At 37.9% G+C, this 19,041-nt stretch overlaps 1 protein-coding gene across 2 annotated transcripts; it reads left to right on the forward strand.

Moving 5' to 3' along the window:
• Positions 1–315: 315 nt before the first annotated feature.
• xkr5a (XK related 5a) lies at positions 316–18,776 on the forward strand. Of its 2 annotated transcripts, XM_051644339.1 has the most exons (9): positions 316–454; positions 5,389–5,608; positions 6,492–6,683; positions 7,698–7,881; positions 8,252–8,436; positions 9,376–9,588; positions 11,824–11,993; positions 12,552–12,663; positions 13,728–18,776. In XM_051644339.1, exons 3-9 carry the CDS (start codon positions 6,578–6,580, stop codon positions 14,666–14,668), a joined length of 1,911 nt encoding a protein of 636 aa, XP_051500299.1. In that variant the 5' UTR covers positions 316–454; positions 5,389–5,608; positions 6,492–6,577; the 3' UTR covers positions 14,669–18,776. The 2 variants fall into 2 exon arrangements, with proteins under 2 accessions (XP_051500299.1, XP_051500298.1); XM_051644338.1 differs by lacking the exons at positions 316–454; positions 5,389–5,608 and having other exon boundaries at positions 6,325–6,683.
• The last annotated feature ends 265 nt before the right edge of the window (positions 18,777–19,041 follow it).

Raw genomic sequence — 19,041 nt, forward strand, 5'->3', positions numbered from 1 at the left:
GCGCCCTCTGCCGGATCCTCAGTTTACTGATAAACGCTTTTCTCACGACGGAGGTTAAAGAGAAACATTTCCTCTTACAATATTTCAGAAATAATTTACTGGTGTGTGTGCCGCATTTTCAGTTGGCTGGTTGTCAGAACTAACGATGCCCGATTCGCGAATGAATCACTCCTTTGAGTCGGTTCCTTTCAATCAACTGGAAGCAAAACGGTCCGAATCGGTTCGCGATTTGTTCTGAATCATTCGGCCAGAATCGTCTGGAGCGGTTTATATCACTCCGTTAACGGTAACGCGATACCTTAGAACACAGGGAACACAAAAAGCGCTGGATGAAGTGATATATTTTCCTACATTTACCTGCAAATGCCTCCTGTTGTTTGCCAACCATGAAGAAGGTCTTTAATTACTTCAACTCCTGCATCACGAGCAACTTGTGAACGACTCTGTAACGCAGGTAAATGGGACATTGACAAATAAGGTTGTCCGACTTGATAAAAATTATTAAAATTAATTATTAAAAAAAAAATTATCTTTTAGTTTATAACACAAGGGTAAAGTTCATAGAAATGTAGCGTACAATTTGGTTTCATAAAATATTAATAATAATTGTTAAAAAAAATTATAGCATTTTTTACTAAAAAAAACAAAAACAAATTAATAACTGAAAAAAATGCCACGTGGTCAAGTAAAAAGGTATTAAAATACTTTCCTTGCACCTTGTGTACGTACTTAACAGTGTTGGGTAAGTTACTCTAAAAAAGTAATTAATTACTAACTACTAATTGCATCGTATACAGTGTAATTAGATTACTGTACTAATTACTCTGTCTGAAAAGTAATTGCATTACTTATTACTAATTACTTTCTAAAACCCTGATCAACCTCGACCAGATGAAAAATACAAGGATAGACATTAAACGGTTCTTTTAATTCTTTCAAATAAATCATGTAAAATCAAATAAATTATTCATGAACTGGCCAAAGAATTTAAAGGGGCAGCGTTAAATTAGAAAACATATATTTTAACATTAGACGTTAGATTTCGTTAGATTGTTTTATATAGAATTTTTCTGTTGTCTATACAGTATTTAATGCAGTTACATCAGAAGTAACTGTAATTCAATTCATCCATTACTTTTTTCACGGAAAAAGTAATTTAATTACAGTAATGCATTACTTAGTAATGCAACACTGGTACTTAATGAGTGTAACTTAACTTTTTACAAATATCATGAATTTCTGAGTTAAGAATATCAAGAAGCTTTCTCAAGGTTACACCATGATCTGAACAAAATGTGCCTTTTCATAAAAATGACAAGGGGCATGGGTAGCTCAGCAAGTACTGACGCTGACTACCACCCCTGGAGTCACAAGATCGAATCCAGGACGTGCTGAGTGACTCCAACCAAGTCTCCTAAGCAACCAAATTGGCCCGGTTGCTAGGGTGGGTAGAGTCACGTTGGGTTAACCTGCTCGTGGTCGCTATAATGTGGTTCTCGCTCTCAGTGGGGCGTGTGGTGAGTTGTGCGTGGATGCCGCGGAGAATAGCGTGAAGCCTCCACATGTGCTTCGTTTCCGCGGTAGCGCGCTCAACAAGCCACATGATGCGTGGACTGATGGTCTCAGACGCGGAGGCAACTGAGCTTCATCCTCCGCCACCCAGATTGAGTCACTACGCCACCACGAGGACTTGGAGCGCATTGGGAATTGGGCATTCCAAACTGGGGAGAAAAGGGGAGAAGAAAAACTTAGTCATGAGGGTCTAAAGGGGTCCTCTCGGTTTTATGTTTTTTGTCAACATAAACAAAAAATACACCACCTGACTATGATTTGGTGGACTAACTTTTTTCAAATTTTAATTATATTTTAAAACACTGTTTTTTCACTGTTTAATTATTAATAAAAATTTTAATAAAATAACTCTGCATTATTACTCATGCCAACATTTCTTTTTCAGCTTTTAATTAGACTTTTATTTTAATTTTTTACTTTTTAAATGTTTTTTTTTTTTTTTTTTTTTTTTACTATCTCTGGATGGTTACACCACATGACATTTTTTTTTTTACTTTAAACCCCCAGAAAAAATATCAAAATTACTTTGAACTCAGAAATTGATTACATGTTCATCATAAAAGAGGTATATATCTATGATGGTTTGATACTGTATCAATCAGATACAGTATTCTTGAACTGGAGGGTGTCAATAACATTCTTTAAAATATACATTTTAAATGCGCAACAAAGGCTTTAAATAGTGCTGTGCATGAGAGAAACAGACCTTTTTCTGTACATTGTAGAGACAGATCATCTTTCTATCGACACATCTTTGAGAGGCCAGATACTGATGATTTATCCCCCATGTGTTAGGGCCCAAATGTATTTTATGAATTTTTACTAGCCTAATACGTATTTATTAACTATTCAAATACTGTATCTGTCTAGAATAGCTTTAAAATGTGGTTACACTGCATACGCAACAACCTTAACTGGTCTTACAGTAAGTTCAGAAATGATATCATGGGCGTATAATATGAAAATATGTCATATGAATAGATTTGTGATTCCAAGACAATGTGACATTTCTGAGACATCCAGAAACACAAAGGGTGTGCTATTCTGAGAAATGCACACCCAAACCAGAGAGAGGTAAAGATGCAAAAGGGGTGGAGGAAGACATCAGGGTGGAGTTTGTCTTCAGCTGGTGTCTGAATGAAACCGAACTGATGTAAAGCGTGAGCAGCAGAGTGCCCCTCTGTGCTTGTTTATGGTGCGTGCATCTGCCACTGACACGGCAACATCTGCACAACGGATGGCACGAAACAAATAATGTTCAGCGGAAATTCAAATGAAGAACGCGATGGATATATTAATTTGGAACTATATCAGATTGCAGGGTTTTGTTTTGTTTTTTGCCCAGAGCCTCCGTTAATTTCCGATCCTGGATGGAACTAGAGATGGAGATGAGAGATGTAATTATTATTTTATTTATGTATTTATTTTTTGGATTTTCTCCTTTTTTCTCCCTAATTTGGAATGCCCAGTTCCCAATGTGCTCTAAGTCCTCATGGTGGTGTAGTGACTCACCTCAATCCGGGTGGCGGAGGACGAATCTCAGTTGCCTCCACGTCTGAGACAGTCAATGCACATATCTTATCACGTGGCTTGTTGAGCGCGTTACTGCGGAGACCTAGCGCGCGTGGAGGCTTCACGCTATTCTCCGCGGCATCCACACACAACTCACCACGCGCCCCACCGAGAGCGAGAACCACATTATAGCGACCACAAGGAGGGTACCCCGTGTGACTCTACCCACCCTAGCAACCGGGCCAATTGGTTGCTTAGGAAGCCTGACTGTAGTCACTCAGCACGCCCTGAATTCGAACTCGTGACTCCAGGTGTGTTTTTACTTGCTTAGCTAACCAGGGCCCCGAGAGATGTAATTATTAAAATTGTGTGCAATAGCCGCAATCCCGCGCAGAATTTCAGGCTCTGCAAACTGTTTTATATTAAAATATTAAAGTTGCCCTGGTTCCTTTATAATTTCATTATATATATAAAAAAAAAAAAAAATCTGCTAAATTAATGAAATGAAAAGCTGCGTCAATAGCATTTTATTTTTCCACTCTTGTCATATACTTTAAGGCGTGCCAAATCAAAGGTCATCGCGGGCCAACTTTGGCCCTAGTTTGGGCATCTCTGATCTGTGTGTGTGTGTGTGTGTGTGTGTGTGTACAGGTTTAACCTCCATTGTGGGGACCAAATGTCCCCACAAGGATAGTAAAACCTGAGATCACCTACATTGTGGGGACCAGCCAGCGGTCCCCACGAGGGAAATGGCTTATTAAACACACTAAACTTTGTTTTTTGTTTTTTTAAATATAAAAATGCAAAAAGGTTTCTGTGAGGGTTAGGTTTAGGGGTAGAGTTACGGTTAAGGGATAGAAATGATCGTTAGATCCATATAAAATCCATAGAAGTCTATGGAAAGTCCCCATGATGATATAAAACAAAGCGCACACGCGCGCGCGCGCGCGCGTGTGTGTGTGTGTGTGAATCAGATGAGGGTTTCTTGACTCAGCATCTGAAGGAAACCTCTTCAGGTCAGATGTTGAGCGCGTGTGTGTGTAAAGTGTGAGCAAGAACTCTGCTCTGTTACTGAGTTTCATTTTTACTGGTTTGTTCATCTGAATTCCCACATCAGACTGACACATTATGTAGCTGTCAAACTAGTCTGTTTTTGAACTGATCTGAATAAAGAACCTCAGAGATATTTGTGGAGGCGGGGGTGTGGTCAAGCGCCGATCTGTGGAGAGTGAGGTCCAGGAAAAGTATTTACACCTGTGCTAACACCTGTTTGTATTTCGAGTGAGCTTTGGCAGAGATAAAAGGGGAGGAGACAGTGGCAGAAGAGAGAGAGTTGTGCTTGAACCGCGCGCACGTGTGTGTGTGTGTGTGTGTGTGTGTGTGTGTGTGTGTGTGTGTGTGTGTGTAAAGCAACAAGTTATCATGTAAATAAAGAGCTGTTTGTTGGAATGCAGTACGCCGTCTCCTGCTTCCTCCTTCCTGGAACTAAAGGATTTGTTACAATATTATTTTGTTTAATGACTCTTCACAGTGTAAGATGCAAGTGTTCAGTCATATTCTGTGAATTAATGGAAACGTTTTGCTTCAATACACTTGAGTTGCACAACATACTTTCGTCACTTGTATATTTTGTTCTGTGTATTGTACTTAGCCATAGTTTATTTTTAATTCTGACAATCTAGTTTAAAAATGTCTAGAATTAAAATATCATGAAGAAAACTTTGAACAGTTTTGTTTAGTCAAGGGGAAGATTATGGAGTTATATTTGTGCCACAATTCTGCAGGCTCAAAATGAAATTAAGCATGCAAGATTATATTTCGAGCGAACAAAAAGTTATTTTGCACGTGCTTGAACTCAGTTTTGTAAAGCAATGGAATACGGAAAATGGGTGGAAACACAAGCGAGTGGTCAGAAGCTCATACAAGCGTGTGAGATCTTGCACACAAAAAACTATAATGCAAAAATTGTTTGCTCAAACTCATCTTTGAAAGAAGATAGTTTTGTAAAGCAATGTGAGTTCAAGCGCATGCAAAATAACTTTTTGAGCACGAAAAATATAATCTTGCGAGCGCAAAATGTTTTTGTGTACTCATAATCTCATTTTGCTCATGCAGAATTGTGGCATGAATATAACCATAGTATTTATGATTTTGTTTTGTGTTTTACAACAGGAATTCATGAATAGTCTACAGAGCTGGATGGTGCTTCAAAGAGTTCTCCTTTCTTTTACTCTGGTCACAGGAATTGTTGTATTTGTACTATTAGTCATTTGTGCTCTTTTTCTATCTGTCCGTCCTCCACAGGTGTAATTCCCACTCTCAACATGCCAACAAAAAAACTCACAACCACAGCAAACAAGAGCATCACTTTACAATCAGAGGAGCAGAACGTGGAAATGTCATGCTGGAATGAGGACAAATGTACCAGTCACTTTAAAGATCAATCAGAGCCGGAGTTTGATGTGTGGAACAAAACCAGAGCACTGACATCATTACCCAGAAACCTCCAGTTTATAACAATCAGGTACACATGCATACATACAAAAAACTTAAAACTAACGTTTAAAAACGAACAAACTTTTTTCATTTTTGCTTGAAAAGTGTGCTTTTGCTCTCTTTCTTAACCTTCCTATACTGTTCGGTCATTTTTGACCAAAATCAAATTTTCTGATGTAATAAAAATGGTGTCCTTTATCTGAGTGGTGACTTGGTGACTTTTTCTCCACTTGCCACCTGAACACATACAAAAAAAAATTGGACTTGATTCGATAAGTCTAAGTGGTCGTAAAAAACAAAAAGCGACACCTTTACTGTTCACGGTCAAAATTGACCAACCATAGGAAATGAATGGGAAAGACTAAAAAACTGATTTTTTTATTTGTTTTTGACAAATACAATCTATAAATGAGCCACAATACAGAACAAACACACACAGAAATAAAGGGGTGAGACTATACAACATACTGAGTGCAAAACATGAACACACACACATACACACACACACACACACACACACACTGGTAACACTATATACATAACTTAAATACTAAAACAGAATTTTTTTTAAATATTTTGTCAAATAAAATTAGTACAAATCAGCCACAATGGAGAACACACACATTTAAATGAGGGAGTGAGACCATGACACACCCACAATGCAGCACAGACACTCACGCACTCTTCAAACACACACACACACACACACAGAGAGAGGGAGAGAGATGATGATGATGAGGAGGAGGATGATGATGTATATGTACACGGAATGAAACAGAATTATGGAAATGTGATATAATCTAATAAAATATATATTTATTGGATAAAAATAGAATGAACCATTATTTTCTATCTCGTGCGCACTGCTGTCTCTTTAAAAGCCAAAAGCATGACGTCAGGTGTTTTGACAGGAGGACAGAGAAACCGGATCCGCGACTGACAACAACAACAAACAAAAAGATGTCCAGGAGAATCGCGCGTCCCTGTCGCCGGTGAGATGCCGGTAACGGCGCGGAGAGGATGCGGTGGCGGGGGCGCGTGCTGCTGGCGCTTGTTGCTGCTCGCTTCCTCCGCGCTCGTGATGCTGGCGGAGAGAGCGGCGCGTGAGTGACCTTCTAATGCATCACCATCCAATGCATGCAATATCAAAATGATTACGACCTAAAAGAAAGTATCTTGGCGGTACAATGATACAGTGATGGTATCAGATGGTATTACCATGGTACTTTGATAAATGCCATTGTACTGAATGATATTGTCATGTCACTCCGTATAATACCATGAAACTACATGTTTAAAACATGGTATTACCATGGTACATCCCCCCCAAAAAACATGGTAAAATAATGGTACTTTTTAGTGTAATTAACACAGACCAATAGGTTTGCATTGGATGTGGGTGTAGTTTCATGCTGTGTTGTATCCTGATGCAACGTCCAAATGATAATGCATGACAGATGAAATACCCTTCTGCCCTTACGGAAAGATACTGTGGTAGTACCATGGTACAATGATGGAATCAGATGGTAATATCATGGTGCTCTTATATATACCATAAAGTACTGAGTAATCTAGCATTGTCATGTACTATAGTATAGTATTACATGGTATTTCCATGTTACCATGTCCAAAAGTAAAAAAAAAAATAAATAAATAAAATAATAGAGATTTTGGCCATCGAGGAATGCTTTATTTTTAATGATTCATTTTTTGCAATATAAACACAGACAGGGTAATCTGGACCCCACAATGTGCCTTTTACATGGCTACTTACCAAATAAATAAATATGGACTTACAATTGTAATTGACAACAGTCAATTACGTATACAGCGTAATGGTTGTTATACAAACATATTTGACCACAGAATGCTGCAATTGACCAATCAGAATCAAGTATTCCAGAAACCATGTATATATACATATATAGAGAGAGATTTTTATAAAAATACTCTGTATGTATATATTTGAAGTATTTTGGAAAATTTAGTCTGTTAAATTATTAATTTATGCATGTTTGACTGCAGAATGCTTCTATTAACCAATCAGAATCAAGTATTCCAGAGAGCCATGAAATAATAATTAATGCTACATTATTTTCTCTCTGTCTTTCCATCAGTGCTGTACTGTGTTGGGTTCTACCTGTGGCAGAATCAGCTTGGGTTGGCTGGACTGACCTTTGCCCTCTTGTTGCCGGGGTCACTGGTGCAGGTGTTGAGTTTCAGGTGGTACAGGGCCGACGGAGACAAACGCATATGTCAGAATTTCATCATACACACACTTCACCTGGGCATCTTTAAACGGTTTGTGTTTACATTTACACATTCAACAATTTTATCCAGTGTCTTAGACACAGCACAAAGAATAGAACAGAACGCAGGTGTCTCAAGACACATTTTTTGACTCAGCACTGCTGCGTGATATGCTGAAAAACAGCGAGACGTGGCACAACGGTCAAAGACATCCATCTAGCGCATGTTTACATAGAAAAGCAAGATGCAACAATGAGTTTGGTTACAGTTCGTCCAAACTATACATTTTATCAGTATTTGCGTTCCCTGGGAATCGACCCCATGACCTTCTCATTCAACAGTTACACTACGGGAGTGTTTGTGTTTCAGTTTGTGCACCTGTCTAATTCTAATACAATGTGTTTTACATGTTTTGTATCAGGTTGTGGGACTGCAGTGTGTGCGAGTGGACGGCTCAGGGCTCATCGCAGTCACATGCGCAGGAAGTGATGCAGCATGCGGATGCGTCTGCCCTGCGTCTGTTGGAGGTCTTATTGATGACACTACCACAGACGTTCCTGCAGACGTACACGCTCACTGTTACCGGCTACGGCCTCTTCTCTCCAGGTCAGTCCTGACAGCATGAGCTCTAGAGCAGTGGTTCTCCACCAGGGGGCTGGGACCCACTAGGGGGCCCCAGCACACTTCCTAGGGGGCCTCAAGTTGACTTAAAATTCATTTAAAAAATATTAAAATAATTAAACTTAATTAAAATGCTAAAAAATACTTTAAGATGTATGCCTGCAAATTATAAACAGATTCTTTCTGAAACTTGTGATTAATTATTTTAATCAGGCACATCTAGTTTCGGGCGAGGGGGCCTTCAGATATTGCCTTGGACAGTGGGGGGCATTAGAGTCAAAAAGGTTGAGAACCACTGCTCTAGAGTAACAGACAGATCAGAAATAAATGAAAGCAGTCTTAAAGGGATAGTTCACCCAAAAATGAAAATTCTCTCATCATTTACTCATCCTCATGCCATCCCAGATGTGTATGACTTTCTTTCTTCTGCTGAACACAGTTGAAGATTTTTAGAAGAATATCTCAGCTCTGTAGGTCCGTACAATGCAAGTGAATGGTGACCAGAACTTTTAAGGTCCAAAAAGCATATAAAAACAGCATAAAAGTAATCCATATGACTCCAGGGGTTAAATCTATATCTTGTGAAGCAACATAATAGGTGTGGGTCAGAAATCGGTCAATATTTCAGTTCTTTTTTACCATAAATCTCTACTTTCACTTTCACATCTGACTTAACCACTGGAGGCTCCTCAATAAGCCGTGTGATTTGAAGTATCATTCATGTCTGTAGCACAAACATGCTGAAATGTAATACTTATGGTGAGGGGTTCGTTCAATAGTAATAGTGATTCTTGCTTCAACAAAAAATATTTTTCAAACAGGGAGGAGGGAGGATGATTTATACTGCTGTTAAGAGCAGATGTGAGGGATGTTTGATTATCTACTCTTTATTTGTGTATATGTATCTGTTTGTGTGTATTGCAGTCACTCTGTGTGGTGGTGTGTGTTTGCTCTCGCTGTCCTGGGCGCTGGTGCTCTACAGCAGGGCGTGTTGTCTCATTCGTCCAGGGCATTTGCAGATGCCACCAGCGGCTCTTCTGTGCCAGCTGCTGTGGAGGGCGGGCATGTTAGCTGCCCGCTTCACCAGCCTCGCCCTGTTCACCCACACTTTCGGTTGTTGGGTCATCGGGGTTATGGGTGAGTCTGGGTCAAACAACTTCAGGAGAAAGAAGATCTGATCTGGTCTGTGTTTCGCAAGCAGCACTGTTAAAACAGTGGTTCTGTTTGAAAATGAGCAATGACATATTTGGGTGAACCTCACAAATTCATGTCCAGATAATATTACACCCCAAACGCAAAAGAAAAAGATGAAAAATTATATTTTGCAACAACATGTGCTTTTAGGTCCATTATGATTCTTTTTGCATTGTGACATTATTTTCATAACAATTAAACACATGTTCCTTCCAAATTCTCATTAAAGTAATGAGTATAGATGTTTTTCTTCCATTATTTTGTAATTCCCATTATTCTCATTGATGAACACAGGCTACCATGTTAAACATTTTTCAATTTAAATTATACAGTATATCATTATTTTTAAAATGGAAATGAGATTTCACATTTAAGCATAATTTAGCATAATGCATCCATATATTATTTTTTCTCAATAGTGATTCTCATTAGATTCTCATTACTGTAATACAATGATTCTTTAACTAAAATCAGCATAAGGCAGTACAACAAATCCTACCATGATAAGCACTTTTCAATTTAATGATATAGCATTTCTTCACATAACAGATTTTATTTTGATTTCACAACATTTAAGCACAATTTCCCTGCAAATTCTTATTACCATAATGCATCCAGACAATTTTCTTCCAAAGGATTTTTTGTAATTCTGATTATTCTCAATGATGATTCTTATTAGATTCTCATCACTGTAACACAGAATTGTTTTACTGTACTACAGGAAAAAAAAAAACTGTAATAAAATATTTTTTTTAATTAAAAGCAGCATAAATTAAAGGCAGAAGAACAAATACTACCATTATAAATATTTTATTTATTTATTTATGTATTTTCCCCTTTTCTCCCCAATTTGGAATGCCAAATTCCCAGTGCGCTCTTAAGTCTTTGTGGTGGTGTAGTGACTCAATCTGGGTGGCGGAGGATGAATCTCAGTTGCCTCCGCGTCTGAGACTGTCAGTCCGCGCATCTTATCACGTGGCTTGTTGAGCACGTTACCGCAGAGAAGTAGCACGCGTGGAGGCTTCACGCTAGTCTCCGCGGCATCCACGCACAACTCACCACGCGCCCCACCGAGAGCGAGAACCACATTATAGCGACCACGAGGAGGTTACCCCATGTGATTCTACCTTCCCTAGCAACCGGGCCAATTTGGTTGCTTAGGAGACCTGGCTGGAGTCACTCAGCACGCCCTGGATTCGAACTCCCGACACCAGGGGTGATAGTCAGCGTCAATACTCGCTGAGCTACCCAGGCCCCCTATAGATATTTTGTTTAATTTAAATATACAGTGTATCATTATTTTTTTGCTTTACATAAATAAAAATTAGATTTCACTACGTTTAAGCACAATTTCCTTCCGAATTCTCATTACCGTTATGCATCCAGACGTTTTTCATCATAACATTTCTTTTGTAATTCCCATTATTCTCATTAATGATTCTCATTAGTTTCTCTTCACTGTAATACAATGATTTCTATAATTAAAATGAGCAAAACTTAAAGGCAGTACAACAAATCTTACTATGATAAAACATTTTTCAGTTTAAATGATGTATAATAATTTTTACGCGTTACAGAAATGAAAATGAGATTTTACATTTAAGCACAGTTTTCTTCCAAACTCGAATTACCGTAATGCATTCAGACATTTTTCTTTTGAGTTGTTTCTTTGTAATTCCAATAATGATTCTCATTTTATTCTCTTCACCGTAATTCCATTTTTTTTTACTGTATTACAATTATTTTATCATGGTAGTACAACAAATACTACCATGATAAACATGTTTTAGTTTAAATGACATCATTATGTTTTAGTATTACATAATTGAAAATTAAATTTTTTTTAATGGGAATGAAAATCGTTGAGTGTGATTAGTTGTCATTAATAATATCTTAATCTTAATGGTATAAAAATAGGTTCTTATGTTCTTGACAGGCTTCGTGATATGCTTCCATTTACAGTAAGTTCAGTGGAGTCAAGAGCAGCATGGTTTAATTGTGTGATTCCAGAGGTACAGTTGTGTTAAGTTACTGGGTTGATAAATACAATCTACAATGTCCAACACCTTTCAATATCAACTCAAGAATGTGACAGATGCTGCTCATGTTTTCAGATCACATTCACATGAATTTCTTTCTCTTACGATCTCTCTGTTTCTCTCGTCCTCCCCTGTGCAGCATCTCATTGGTTGATCGCATCGCTCTGGTTGGTCTGCCAGCAGACTGACATATATGTGGGCCAGTGGTCATGGCATGTGTTTAACTTCATTCTGGGAGGCGTGCACGTGTTTTTCTTTCTCAACGTAAAGGACGGCCCCTCTCGATTCCGGATGGCAGGATTCTACACGGTACACACACACACTGCTCGCACCATTAAAAAACACAGGAGATTTAATGGCCAAAATAACAATTGTTCGCCAAAGATTCTGAAATGAATCCCGTTGTAAACAAATTACAATTTAAATGATAGTTCACCTAAAAATCCTAACTTCTGTCATCATTTGCTCACCCTCATGTCATTCCAATTCGAAACCCGAATGATTTACTTTTTCTGTTTCTGACAAATGCCAAAAAGGACTTAAAAAAAGCACCATTAAAATAAAACAAATCTCTTGCAATAGCTCTCAAATCTCATAAAAACCTGGTGGGTCATGATGTTTGATTTTAAGTGAGAATGACTTAAATGTCAGCCTGTTCCTCACACTAAGCTATCCTATATCTTCAAAAGACTCTAAATGTAGCGCAGACGTCGTATGGACTGCTTTTATGATCGTTAGATGCTGCTTAATATCTCCTTTCTAGTTCCATGGAAGATAAAAAATAATATGGGTTTGAACGACATGAGGGTGAGTAAATGATGGCAGAATTTCACGAGTTATCATGATTGACGTTCCTCTGTTGTATAGGTGATGTTATTGGAAAACGCTACACTGCTATTGGCTGCTTCTGACTTGCTGACTGATGCATCATGGGATAGCCTTACCGTCCCCACTGCTGTTCTTTGCAGCTTTCTACTCGGTGAGAGTGTTTGTGTGTGTGTGTGTGTGTGTGTGTGTGTGTGTGTGTAAGAGAGAGAGAGACGTTTTATGTATAGTCATTTTGTATTATTTAACAGTTGTAGTCCAGCTCAAAAAAAAAAAAACAAATTATAAAAAATATATATAATTATTAAATGTAAATACATTTTAAATAAAAAAATTTTATTAAATGTTTATAATTTTTTTTTTTATCAAAATAAAATAAAGTAACAACTCAATATGATATATATCAAATAGAGGAAACAAGTAATATTAAAACATTAATAGTACAAAATAAAATGCAAATAATGTTAATTTAGTTAAATGATAGTGTAGTAGAGCAAACTAAGAAAATAGTCATTATTGAATTTAACAAAAAGAAAATTATGTCTCAGTTAAGTAATTAAGAGGGATAAAGTATAGATCAAGAATAATAATAGTGTTAATAATAGTGATAATGGCTTTTTCTGATAATAATTCGTTCTAACTCTCAGAGTTTGACCTCCCTGAAATCAATTCCTGCATCCTAAATCCAAAATATTTATGTCATTTTTGTCATTTTTACTGAAAGTCACCCTACACAGTGTAATTTCCAGCACATCTCCAATTCTGTATTGTGTTTAATAGAATTCTTTGGTGGAAATGACACTACAAGAAATGACATTTTTAACGTTTTTTTAAATAAAATAGCTGACTCTTTTGTCTTGCTAAGGCTAATTTCAAAGATAACATTTGATGCATCCTAAATACACACAATTAAATAATATTTTCAAACTTTTTGCATAATTTAGCGAAATTACTGCTTGATTTGAAATGACGCCCAATAAATATACTCTGCTCACAAGTGATATTTATCTTGATTTTTTCTTTGTTTTCTTCAAACATCATTTGCCTCATATTTTATTTCAAGTGTGCTCTTCACTGACACTTTTGTCCGCTTGGTTAACAAGTACACTAACTTTTCAACTTTATTTGGGGCAAAATTGTGTGATGTGGAAATTGTAAGTGATAATAATAGTGATAATTACTCTTTCTGATAATAACTCTCCACTGTCTCTCTCTCAGGTCTGACCTCGCTGATATTGTACTATCGATTCCTGCATCCCAAATCCACTGAAATCACTCAGGGTTTGTGCCAACGTGGACACATGAGCCAAGAGTGTCTTCAGCCGGTCGATTTGTCCTTCTCTCTGGGAGACAAAAGTCTTCCACCTGCTCCTCTCCCTGTCCTCTTCCCTTCCTCACACCCTTCTTTCTCTCTGTCTGGAATTCCCGGCTCTCTGCTGGAGCATCCCGGGAGCTGCGGTGTAAAACCGGACGGCGAGTGCCGACACCATCACTGGCTGCTGATTCGTCTCGCCCTAAAAACCAGTGACCTTTCTAAAATCAATGGGGCATACGGAGCAGGGGGCGTTTCCGGGATACTGGCGGCGGATCGTAAGGGAGAGATCAGAGAGGATGGGTGTGTGTCCACTTCCGAAAGCAGGGACGATACGATGGCTCCGCTGTCTGACTGCAGGGAGGAGTTTGAGAGTGTGAGTGAAGCCAAGGAGGAGGAGGATGAAGACGAGAGTCTAGAAATGGAGAGTCCGTTGGAATCACCGGCTTCGGAGTGCAAGAGGAGCTTGCCGGAGGTAAAGTCTGTGTTCGGGGACAGTCCTGAACCAAATTACTGCCCTACCGAATCCAGCTCAACCTTATACTTCAGCGCCGACCCACAATCGCCCAGCAGCTCCAGTAACCTGCGGCTGGATCGCAATACTCCCTTCAGTTTCGGTTCTGGTACTGCTCTGGAAACTTTAGACGAGCTTAGCCCTATTACAACAGATGGTGGGCTGCACAGGGATCTTGTAAGGGGGCTTCTGGGACGTGTCGGGCCCTGTTACACCTCCACACCCAGACTGAATGGACAGGGGCTTCCGGAGAGTTCGGTAGCCCACCTCAGAGGCCCCCGCAGACAGGTCGTTCTCTCACGCAGGGGCCTGGAAGAGGATGCAGGGTTTTAACCATATGAACTTAAGCTTTAATTTACAAAATGCAAGCAGATACAAGCCACTATCGCCACTGAATTGGAATTGCAAAAGTATATAGTTTTCCGAATACACCTCTGTTGGCCGTTGATCGAGCAGACAGATAGTCCTGCCCCCAACTCCGCCATTGGATTCAGATGTTGTTGTGTCGGGCCGCTCAAAACAAACAGAGGAATTTTCATAGTGTTTACAGTTTTTGAGAAAAGAACCTACCTCTCTGCATATTAAGCTGGGACAGGAGAAAGTATTTTGACAAAGAAAAAGTTACACACTGCAGCTTTAAGTTTCGGCACCACTAAGGGCACCAAACAGAATTGCAAATAGTTTGAGCAGCCTGACCTTGCAATGACCTTTATTAATGTTTACATTTCTTTTAGGGTGGCCAATTTGTTTCATGTGAAATACGGGACATTTGAGCATTTTGAGCGCTTCAATAGGGGGTGATCTGTCCAACAGGGATAGGGGTGGGGGGAAGCTTCACTACGGGACGTTTCGCCATCTGACCGGTGGGGGGGTCTTTTGCTAGGCATCCCATGTGGGATATCTTAACTTGGGTCAAAATATAGGATGTCTCGGCTAATACAGGACAGCTGGCAACCCTAATGTCTTCGCATCTAACCCTAAACTATTTGAGAAAATAACCTATGAATGGCTTACTTTTGGCTGTCTCTGCATAATTAGTTGGGATAGGAGCAGTAGCAGCTCATGACCACAGATATAGGTGGGGCAGATCTTCCTCTGAGCGCTATAGGTTATGTACAATTACTGTTTTTTTTATGCATTATTTAAACATTATTTTATTTTTTTTAAACGTTCAACTCATTATTCATATCATAATGAATATTAGCCTGTAACAGAATTATCTACATGACATTTACATGTTTCCACGGTATTAAAAAGCTAAATGCTTAATAGTAATAATAATAATAATATTTTAAATCACAGCAAGTTTCAAGTAGTAAACAGGTTCGCAGTAGACATGTTTCAAATCACATACAGCAACGCTGCTGTGTACACCCCCCATCCCCTTGCTCAATAAAAATGAAAAGGTAAATGTAGTAAACATAACATTTTATTCAGTTGCGCCAAGGCTTTTTGACATACAATTTTTCGTCATGCAAAACATATAATGTCTTATCACCTACCATTGTCTTTTAATTGCCAAACTATTTTTATGTCTGGCTTGTCAGGACCAAGTTGTTTGATGGCCAATTTGTCTGAATTTACAAAAGAAACGACACACTGTTACACACACATTCATCGATAGCACTCGCCATGTTCGCAGTCACAGCTGGTGCGCACTAATACTAAAGCAACTTTTGGTTTGGCACTACATTTACGGGGCAGATTAATTTTGTGTCCCAATGCGTCTCAATGCGGGCTCATTGCAGTACCATATTTGACCACAGATTTACATTGGAAAAATGAGGGGCACTATGGAGTCCGGAAGGGCAGCAGATTCTCTGCCCCACATGCCGTATATATACAGTATATCAAACATAGTCTAACGGACAGCTACATTACGACATAAAAAAGATACAAAATACAAACTTATTCTAGGCCAGCTTTTAACTATATATGTCAGCATTATGTTTACATTTATGGGGTAACACATAACATTATTGGCAGTTTATAGAATGGATCTATGTTTTCAAGTGGATGAATATTTAGGTGGGGCTCTGCCCTACCTGCCCATATAGACAAGCCTCGCCTGGATAGGAGAAATTATTTTAACACCAACAAAGTTACACACTGCAGCTTTGTTTCGGCACCACTAAGGGCACCAAATAGAATTGCAAACAGTTTGATCAGCCTGACCTAGCAACACCAAAGGCTGCCTGTTCACTCAGATATGGAAAAAAGTGTGAACTTAAGTTGCATTTTTTTATTAATGTTTACACTTCTTTTAGGATGGCCAACTTTTTTCCAAACAAATACGGGACATTTGGGCATTTTGAGTGCTTCAGTACGGGATGTTCTGTCTGACAGAGATGGGGGTGGAGGGGGAGGGGGTGGGGTGTTGTTGTTTTGCTAGGCATCCTATGTGGGGTATCTTAATTTCAGCCAAAATATGGGACGTCCCGGCTAATACGGGACAGCTGACAACCCTAATTTCTTTTGCACTTTTGTTCTGTTTTTAGTTCTGTCTCTCTCTCACTCTTTCTTTGCTTATGTTCATAATGGAACGCTACTGTACTGCATACTGCACAGTATATACTGTATACTGTTTAATAATATTTGATAAAAATAGTATGTGAAACAAGACAGCTTATGTAACGCTAAACGTTACAAACAGTAATATCCTACAACTGACCTCATTACAAGCATTTACAGGGATAATCTCATACATAAAAGTTATTTTGCATTTTTAATCAAGTTTTGTGTAAAAATTAGTCTAGAAGGAGATTAAAAATAACAGTAGACATTACTTATGGTTCATTCATCATACTGGAAATGTAAGGTCAAGTCGAGTACATTGCATTGCGGCGTACAGTGTTTTCTGGTTGTATTTTGCAGGCTATTATAAAATTTGCATATAGAAAATTTGCATTTTGTACATTATGTAAACTGTATGTGCAGTATGGAAGTATGCCATTCCGAACATAACCCCATCCAAAAAATAAATAAATAAATAAAAAATAAATCCACATGCTGTTGGTTGGAGCTAAAAGCACAATGTTACTCTAATGTCTCAGTGATCTCCACTTTTATGAAGGGCTGTGGTCTGGAATATTATTCTTTGGCAAATAGTGTCGGATTCAGATAGAGATAAAACTCATTTTAGAGCATGATCAGCATTAGAGGATTTGCTTTTATCTGCTTGTACTAGTATAGGCCTGAGATCTCTTCCTCTGATATACTGTATTTTGACAACTCATTGACATTGCCTTTAAAGGATAGGTCAGTTTATATGTATAGCTTCTCATATCTTTTTATAGTTTTTATTGGTTTGTTTGTTTTTATAAAATCATTAATTTGCAGAATGCAGATAAAGTTCATTAGGAATGTTTGGGGTTCAGTACAAACCTTGACTGACCGTATTTGTGCCATTCATAACAACAGAATTGCATTTACAACAAAAGACTATAATTGGAAAATTACTGTAACCACAATTTTTTTAAAACCGAAGGACAAGTCAAAATTATTTGATTTTATATATATATATATATATATATATATATATAATATCAGCATTATGCTACAAATGTTGTCAGTTGAACTTGTATTGAGTCCGGAATATTCTTTTTAAATTTCACAAACTAACCCTAACCCTAAATATAAAGTAAAGTGTTCTCCCAACTCATTTTTAGGCATTTTAAAGTGTTACAAATGCACCCTAATTTGGCTAATTTGGCTCCAAAGCTATTTATTCTGTTTATTTCTAAAGCTGATGCGTGGTGCTTCTGTAACACGGCTGTTTATGATTTGAGCTCACCTTTTTAAAATCCTGTACAGAATTGTACAAATGACATCTTAAAAACATCAATATTCTAGATACAATACATTTGCCTTGGATAGGAACTCAAGGGTAATAATATGTTTCAGGGATATTCCAATATCTGAACATTACTGAACACTTTTGTGGTTTTTCGCTGTTTGAAGTGCTCACTGTTTGTTTGTTTTTCAATTGTTTTACATTAATGCCTTTTGAGAGCGTGTAAACTACCAACTAATATTTATTTGCATGCTTTTTTTATTAAGATGATTGTGTGCTTAAACAGTAGCTGGGTTATGTGCACTAACTGGACTCCTTGACAATATTTGCAATAATTTCAAAGCAAACGCCATGAGATTATGATGATAAGATGATGTGTGTTTGCTGTATCTGGATCTGGATTGTATGCTGATTATGGTGAATACCATTTACTCATTAAATTAATTTCACTGGCATAATGAGCTTTCATCAACAACAGTGTAAAAGGTGTCATCAAGCCCATTTTTATTTGCTGTAGATGAGCACAGCAAGACAATATTAGTGTCATAAAGATAACTGTAGGAAACTGGAAAATATACACCATATACAGTAGGCCTATGCATGACACAGATTAAACTATTATTAATATACACACTAGAAAGAATAACAATCTGAAAAAACAGTAACTAATACACTTAATAAATACATTGTGTAATGTTTGAAATTGTATTCTACATCTGTGAGACTAATCAAATCAAGCTTGTGTAAAAACAACACATTGTGTAACAAATGCTGTACACACAGTTTCTAAAGTTAAGCTATACAAGATGAAAACATTATACGTAATAACATGATTTTAGTGTTATAAAATCGTTTACTGAGCTTATCTGTATAAAGTTATATCCAATATTACAACTTAGCCATGACATCAAAT

The sequence above is a fragment of the Myxocyprinus asiaticus genome, chromosome 19, assembly GCF_019703515.2.
Source record: "Myxocyprinus asiaticus isolate MX2 ecotype Aquarium Trade chromosome 19, UBuf_Myxa_2, whole genome shotgun sequence".
NCBI lineage: Eukaryota > Metazoa > Chordata > Actinopteri > Cypriniformes > Catostomidae > Myxocyprinus > Myxocyprinus asiaticus.

Bases quoted from the DNA above. Each gene is read 5' to 3' on its own strand.
- xkr5a (XM_051644339.1), top strand. From the start codon at position 6,578: ATGCCGGTAACGGCGCGGAGAGGATGCGGTGGCGGGGGCGCGTGCTGC. The intron at 11,994-12,551 runs GTACACACACAC...TCTGTTGTATAG, and splicing joins GGATGGCAGGATTCTACACG to GTGATGTTATTGGAAAACGC. The intron at 12,664-13,727 runs GTGAGAGTGTTT...TCTCTCTCTCAG, and splicing joins TCTTTGCAGCTTTCTACTCG to GTCTGACCTCGCTGATATTG.